This window comes from Hippocampus guttulatus, chromosome 16 (assembly GCF_054856545.1).
Source record: "Hippocampus guttulatus isolate MCC_2025c chromosome 16, RoL_Hgut_1.0, whole genome shotgun sequence".
Taxonomy (NCBI): domain Eukaryota; kingdom Metazoa; phylum Chordata; class Actinopteri; order Syngnathiformes; family Syngnathidae; genus Hippocampus; species Hippocampus guttulatus.
In genome coordinates, this window is record NC_141276.1 from 14574774 (window position 1) to 14582589 (window position 7816).

At 40.7% G+C, this 7816-nt stretch overlaps 1 protein-coding gene across 2 annotated transcripts; it reads right to left on the reverse strand.

Moving 5' to 3' along the window:
• Positions 1-1761: 1761 nt before the first annotated feature.
• Positions 1762-6389, reverse strand: smim22 (small integral membrane protein 22). Of its 2 annotated transcripts, none has more exons than XM_086132888.1 (4): positions 6284-6389; positions 4905-5046; positions 2285-2352; positions 1762-2071 (listed from the first exon to the last, which is right to left on the reverse strand). In XM_086132888.1, the coding sequence occupies exons 2-4, from the start codon at positions 5032-5034 to the stop codon at positions 2024-2026; spliced, it is 246 nt and encodes an 81-aa protein (XP_085989014.1). In that variant the 5' UTR covers positions 5035-5046; positions 6284-6389; the 3' UTR covers positions 1762-2023. The 2 variants fall into 2 exon arrangements, with proteins under 2 accessions (XP_085989014.1, XP_085989015.1); XM_086132889.1 differs by having other exon boundaries at positions 4905-5041; positions 6284-6377.
• Positions 6390-7816: the final 1427 nt, after the last annotated feature.

A 7816-nucleotide genomic window follows, 5' to 3' on the forward strand; every position in this document is an offset into this window, starting at 1 on the left:
CCCACCTGTGCTGTGAGTGAGCCATTCTGTTGACTACTTCCGCCTCACGGTTATGAAGCAGTGGGAGTGGGGATAATTAACATAATAACCACTCCCACACAAAGTCAGCCTCAGCCAATGGCTTGGCACTGGCAGCTGCCAGACGTTTCAAAGCAAAAGAACCACTTTTCTGGGCGGGCAGAGCCCTATCATGTCAAAGCCAAAATACAGTATAAGCAAAGCTGCAATGCCAGCACAGATTAATTTTAGCTAACAGTGTAACCAGCATTCCGGTCATGTTTGGCTAAATTGTCTACATGGGCGTGAGGGTAGTTGTGTATGCTAATGTTATGTGCCACACAGCTACACTCATTAACAGGTGCAATATGGTCCCTTTGTGATGAAACGCTTTTAATGTGACAATGGAATGAAACCTGAAACTTAAATAAACCGATGATTACCTCGGTAAAGTTCTTGTGAATACACAGATTAGCGTTAGCTGTGTCAGGCCTCGACTGAGGCATCTGGTGAGACAGATCGGCCCCGAAAACTAGCTGATTTCACCATGGCAAGAAATATGCTAGGATAGGTGACCGCATGTACCCGCACACAAAAATTGAATGAATGAACCCCTCCATGAGCCGTCACCTTTCCGTGGTGGGGAGGGGCTGGGGGGTCCCAATCATCCACGAAGCTAAATTGTCTGGGGTTTTATACACTCATGGGGCTCAGCCTAAAGAGGCAACGTGGGTCCCCCTTCCCATGGGCTCACCACATATGGCAGGGGCCAAAGGGATCAGGTGCAAAGTGAACTGGGCGGCGGCCAAAGGTCTTTGGCGGTTTGATCCCTGGCTGCAGAAACTAGCTCCTCCGACATGGAATGTCACCTCTCTTGCAGGGAAGGAGCCTGAGCTGATGTACGAGATAGAGAAGTTCCAACTTGACAGAGTCGGATTTGCCTCGTACCTCTCGTACCAGCTCACCAGCTCGATCTGGTGTTTCACTCTGGTGTTGCCCACAGTGAGAGGTGCAGAGCAGGTGTGGTCATACTCATTGCCCCCCCCCCCTCCCCTCCCTGCTCAATGCCTGTACATTGGGGGTGACACCGGTGGACGAGATAGTAGCGTTCTTCCACCTTTGGGAGGGAGGGGGACGAGTCCTGACTGTTTGTGCCTGTAAATAAAGATGTATGCACCAAACAGCAGTTCAGAGTACCCACCCATTTTGGAGTCCATGGAGGGTGTACTGGAGAGGCACAGCTTTTGCCGTGGACCGTTTTCCGCACCTCTATTGTTGAGATGGACGATCGGAGTTGTGGCCGTAAGGTGGTCGGTGTCTGTCGTGGTGGCAATCCCGAACCCACTGGTGGACACCGGCAGTAAGGGAGGCCGTCTAACAGAAGGCAAAGCCCGGGGTCTGGATGAGATCCGCTCGGAGTTCCTCAAGGCTCTGGATGTTGTGGGGCTGTCCTGTTGGAGAGACGATGTCTCCCGGCCGGCCTGGGAGCGCCTTGGGATCCTTCTGGAAGTGGCTGGGGAGAAGTAAGTCTGAGCTTCCCTGCTGAAGCTGTTGACCCCGTGACCTGACCCCAGATAAGCGGTACAAAATGGATGGATGGATGAAGAATATGAAAAAACGTTTTACGAATGACCATTTGAAGAGTGGTGAAAAAAGTTTAACATGCTCCACTACTACAAGTGTGTTACTTATACCTGTTCCTACAATAAAATAAAACAAACCAACATTCTGTGAAGGAGTATACTCAAGAAGAATGAACCAACATTTATCACCTTTAGATTTTATTAAACATAGTTTAAGACAATGGGAATTGATTACATGTTATTCAAGACAAGAATCCATTCACATAAAGTGCAATCATAGCTAACTGTACACTTAGAGTGGTACTAAACCACAGCAGGTACAATAATCAGGTAGAAAATCACAAGAACGAAAAAGGTTTGTGTTGAAACAAAGTAAAATCCTATTTTGAAATGTTAAATCCAGGAGTTGATGCAAACTCAAGGTTGAGTTGTTTGTTCAGCTGTCATGGTTCCAAACATGTGTTCTCTATGCCAACTTTACGACGTTTAGGCTGTTAGAAGAGAAAAGAAAACGCAACAACACAATTCATCATCCCTTTTACATCCATACCACCACATCTAATGCTTAATTCAGTGTGCAGACAAACTATCTTCAGAACTACTTAGTGAACATTTCATGACATTTCTATTCATGGGTGCTGTTCTAACTTCCACCATGTGTGTGACAGACCCACAACACGTGTGCTCTGGGTGTTTTTTTTTACCTTCTCATCGCAGCAACAGCAGCAACAGCAACGGATGAGGACCAGAAGGACAAGTAGCACAATCAAACCTGCCACCACACACGGCCGGACAACATCAAAAATTCACCTGAGTCAGACTTTGCAGTGCAACCAGAGAAGTAGAAATTTGAAAAGTGGCTTCCACCACACTTGAATCTAGTCCTGTAAAGTATATTTATTATTTTAGAAATGCTACATGACAAGATTTTCCCATTGAATTAAACATTAGATTGTGATAGCCACAGATTAAAATAAAAAGTGAAACGCTGGAAAACATCCCACCTTACTGGTGTGCTTTGCAATAATTTACAATAGGTCTAGACTCTAGATCAGTGGTGGGCAAACTATGGCCCGCGGGCCGGATCCGGACCATTGGTCTTTTTAATCCGGCCCGCCGAAGATTGGTGCACAATTAAGGTTTGATTGCATTCATTTCGTTTGGACTTGTAATGACAGGTATTTCAACACCAGGTGGCGCAGTTACTTCAAGTTGCAGAGCACAGGGAGGGAGGGGAAGACGAAGAAAGAGGGAGAGAGTAATGACCATGGAAGGGAAAGTGAAATGTATCTGATTAAACGAAGCGGGTAACAAAGTACGAAACATTCAGGAGACGCCTGCAGTCGGAAAGACTCAAATCTACGAGACTTTGAAAATCAAGGAAGCGATTCTTACTCAGTCCGAGTCTGGCAATTTCCATCCTCAGAGTGAATTGCTTGTGGCTCGAGTAAATGAACATTTCCTAGAATGGTTTGATTGTTATCGTGTTAAAAACTTTCCGCAAACTGGACCGCTAATAAGAGTCGGAGAGCAGTCAAATGTGTAGAGCGTGAACAACAGGGGGCTCAGTACACATCCTTGAAGAGAACCGGTGCTGAGTGTGACGGTGGAGGAGAATATTACATTATTACTAGCATACAAAGACATTGTGCTATCTTCTTTATTTTCTATTTCTATTTCTAACTTTTGGCCCGGCCCTCCACAATATTTTCTGCTTCTCAGTTGGCCCCCCCAGGAAAATAATTGCCCACCCCTGCTCTAGATGTTTGACAACAGGGTTGGGCAAAAAAAATGCATATGTGCAAAATATAAGCTCTTTATATATTTCATTTTTCGTAATACATTCCTCAGTGCATGCATAAAAATCGATTTTTTTTCCAATTCTCGCATTAAAAAAATAGCCTTCAAGGATGGCACAAAACTGCAAGAATTCTTTTTTTGCATTTTTTTCCATAAAACTTAACCAAGACAAAATTGGAGTAGTATTGAAGTACAGCACTAAGTTTGTCATTCCAAATCCACCCAAAAATATTTTGCCTACTCATGATGTAGTAAATGGCAGTATCAGAGCCTGTGCGAGCTCATCTATGGTGAATGGTGCTATGGCTTAAAACTACACAGTGGAACCCCGCTATTTGCTGGAGAGAGGGACAAAAACAAAAGACACAATAAAAAAAAAATTCTATGAATGGTGCAAGTACTCCAGGGTCCACTGTCGTTGAGGAAATATTTTTACAATACGTTGATCCAATATGTTATTTCGGAAGTGTGTATCAAACTGGGAGCCCTCCGTACTCAGCAGAAGCCAAGAAGTACCTCTCACTTTTAAAAAGTATGGAGACCCCTGCACTCCAGCATTTCACAAAAGTGAGTACACAAGTCACATTATTGTAAATATTTTTGTTTTATCTTTTCATGGGACAACACTGACAAAATGCCACTTTAATAGAATGTATCATAGTCTGTGAGAAGCTTGTATCGTATTTGGTTTTATAAGACACCCAATATAAGACGGTGTTTTTGCATTGAAAAAAGTGGGGGTCGTTATTATATTTGGGGTCTAGACATTATACCCATTCACGACGCTAGATGGCGCTAGATATCATTGAAGTGAATGCTGAACTTGACTCCCCAGGCCAAAGTGAACCCGTCACGAAGAATAAAAATAAAAATAGCGGTAGCACGAAGAAGAAAAATTAAAATAGTGGTAAGAAAGAAAAGAGAAGATAATAATATAAGAGATAACAGAAAATTGAGAAACGCAGCAACAATCTGGAGAAAAGTGGGTCGAAGATCGGCCAGGTTAACTGGCAGTTGAGAAGTTATGATGTAATTTACATTTCAAAAACCAGAAGCCATTCATTTACGAATGTGATTGCACTTTAGTTTACATATTTAAATGTTCAGATATTAAGATTTGAATGAGGCAAAATAACATGCTTTTTCTCTCAAATATATTGTTATAATCATTTGTTTCAGATGTACTGTAATTATTTTCTGTATAAAAATTAATTTGGTGTTCAAAAAGTCTTTTTTCAAACTTGAGTCTTGAAAAAGAGGGGGTTGTCTTATAATCAGGGCTGTCTTATATTCGGGCCAATACGGTATATCAGTGCACAATAGGGTCACTTGAAAATAACTCCTGTTGAGTTATTGTGAGGGAACAGGAATGCACACTGTACTAATTGTACTACAACCCCACGGTGAAAATATCCAAATAGCAATTAGTAGAATGCTCTCAGAATCTCTATGGTCATTCCACGTCTATTTTGTTCAAAGGAAACACGGCAGTTTCAGTTTTTTTATCGTTAAATTGTCACTCACCAATAAAGACTAAGAAGACGACGGCAAAGCCAATGTCCCATTCAGACTGGAAAAACTGTTTGGACTCCAGTCTGGAAATCACATCATTGAACTGACTCTCAAAGTCCTCCTGGGTGTTTCTCTGTCCCATGGTACTGCTTTGCTTAAAAAAAAAAATATATATATATATATATATATAGTTAAAAAAAGTCCTATGCATGAAAAGAATTGTTAGTTTGGTTTTGTCTTCTTACACGGTACATCATATAACGCAATGCAACTATGGTTTACTTGTCATAATTATGATATATATTATGTGTTGTGTACGGGTATGGAATCTATTCTGAAGGTACTGTTTTAGAATAGTGAGGCCTTATACGTATACTAAAAAGGTTTCTGTTTGACATCCAAAGATGATTAGAATACAAGAGCACAAGTTAATCTTTGTTTCCAAGTACCATACTTACATTTGCATCCATCTGTGTCACAACATACTGTAGATTGATCCACACATTAATAGACAATTACTTTGAGAATCGAATAATTGCTTTGAGTTCTTGTTGAACTGACCATTTTCCAAATCCTGATTTTAGCCTTCTCAGATCTCTGTATTCCTTCATAAAAGCAGACCGTATACACTGGTCCACAAATTTTGACTAGATTTGTGAATCAGAGATGCAAGGAATTTTTTCTGGAATTTTGAACTTTTTTTTGTTTGCTTGTTTGTTTTTTAAACTAATTCTAAATCTGACCTTGTTTTTACCCCCAGCACATTAGGTGATGATAATAATATGTAAGATAGCAATATATTTAATATTTCTGAAATAAGGGTTAGGTTCAGCAACAGGTGGAAACTTTTCTGAAACGTCATAGCTATAAATTACGCATAAATAAATTGCATACTGTAAAATTGGACAACACCTACTACAACGACGCTTCAAAATGTTACCCTAGCACCCCCATTTCTGTGCGACAAGTGCCTGAACCAGGAAACGCCAGCAACACTTGTGTGAAATTGTTTTCTTTTATCTGAGTCACCTTTTTATGTCGAACCGAAATATTTTCAGTCTCCAAAAACCAAAGGACTTGGCCTCATGGTTGCAATATTTTCTGAAGACGGGTTGCCTTGCATATATTTAAAACACACGCCACTATACTTTTGAACCCAGGATTTGGGAATATTCTAGAGAAAGCGTCCCTAAATTTAAATAAAAATTAAATTTGACATGTAACAGTAGGCTATTAGCGCGATTCGTTTGTGGAGACCGCTACTCGATCGGAACCACTCTCAATTAACAAGAAAACACGGGATTGAAAGATTTAAATTAATCGTAATATGCTTCAAATTTCAATGTATACCAAATGGGATGAGTCTTTATTTGTAGTAGTTGTCTGCTTACCAGTAGCTGTCGTTCGTTTTGTTTTATTTCCTTCCGTGTTTAGAGTTGTACCTGATTCACCTGTTTGACGCAATAAACTCCGCCTCTGCTGCCTCAAATAAAATTAGAGCAGTAAATCTTTAACCAGCAGTCCGATAGTTAAAATGCGGGTTGGAGGTTGGTATGGCACAGCAGACGAGGAAGAAAAGGCAGGAAATTCTTTCAACAAATACTGTACAAATATTGCACAGTGCGATCAGGTGGGCGCAAAATTACGTTAGTTAAGTCAATTTAGCCCCCCCCCCCCCCATTATATGTCATATATGTTAAACAGTAGCATAGCAATTGTGCAAAATAAATTACATTGTCTCCAAGGTGGAAATAACCGTAGACGACGCCTCAACATGCTGGTTGGCATCATACGTCAACGTGTTCGCCATCTTGCGGCAGTCACTTGTCAAGACCTCAGCACTGAAACAGTCTGCCAGCCGTTACAACAGCTGCTTGTTCACCATATGTGTTTGTTGCACTATTATCAGCATTAAATATGTCCATATTTTTGGAATACACGGCGCACAACACCTCATGCACCTTAGACGAGCTGTCACAGAAAGCACAAACGAAAAAGTGCTGTTTTATGTGTACCTATGTTGAGACCGGCCGCCTCTCACATCCATACTAAAAATTCCAGAAAGTCCACAGAAAGCACAATATCAGTAGTGAAGTTATGTCAAGAAGGAAAAACAATGATGGCCACAAGAGGGTTACAAACGTAAATGCAGCAGTGACAATAATGAAGGAATGAACTTGTTTTTCTTCCTATGAAGGATGCCATTCAACACCTGGCAAGGACAGCCTTTCTCTGGCATCTGGATGACCAAATGGTAGGATAACTTCTGTGTATAATTAATGATGTGTGGGACAATGGGGATCTTCCAGATGAGTGTTAGCATTTTGCTGTTGTTGAATCCATCTCAAAACCCAGGAAAGATGTAGATAAATCCATCATCTAGCAGCTCTATTGTTCTACATTCTGTGATGTGCAAAATCATAGAGAGGATGATTATGGACAGGTTAGAGTACAGAAGGGATATTTTATACCTGCCTTAATTTTTTTTAGGGGTAAAGCTGCATTGAATTCAGTGGTAGTCTTCGACTGTGAAATTTAAAAAGTGATAATGAATCGTGACACTGTTTTAACAATCTTTTTGGATATTGAAAAAGCACATGAAACGTTGTGAAAGGAAGACCTGATATAATAAAGGTTTATGTGCTGGAATTCAAGGCCGAATATTGAACTGGATCAAGTCTCGAGTACATGCTGATTTTTTTTCTAGAATCTTTATTGAGGCACAGTCAAACATGCACTTGTTGTACAACAAATTGCATAAACATCATTGTAAAACGAGAAAATAAGCCACAGAAACAACAGCAACCACAACATAAGGCAGAGTAAACTTTAATTTGAGGCCAACTCGAGGTAATTCTCTAAGGAATTGCAATGTACAAGCACTTTTCTTCTTTGTTGATTTGAAAGCATTTACACAATAAACT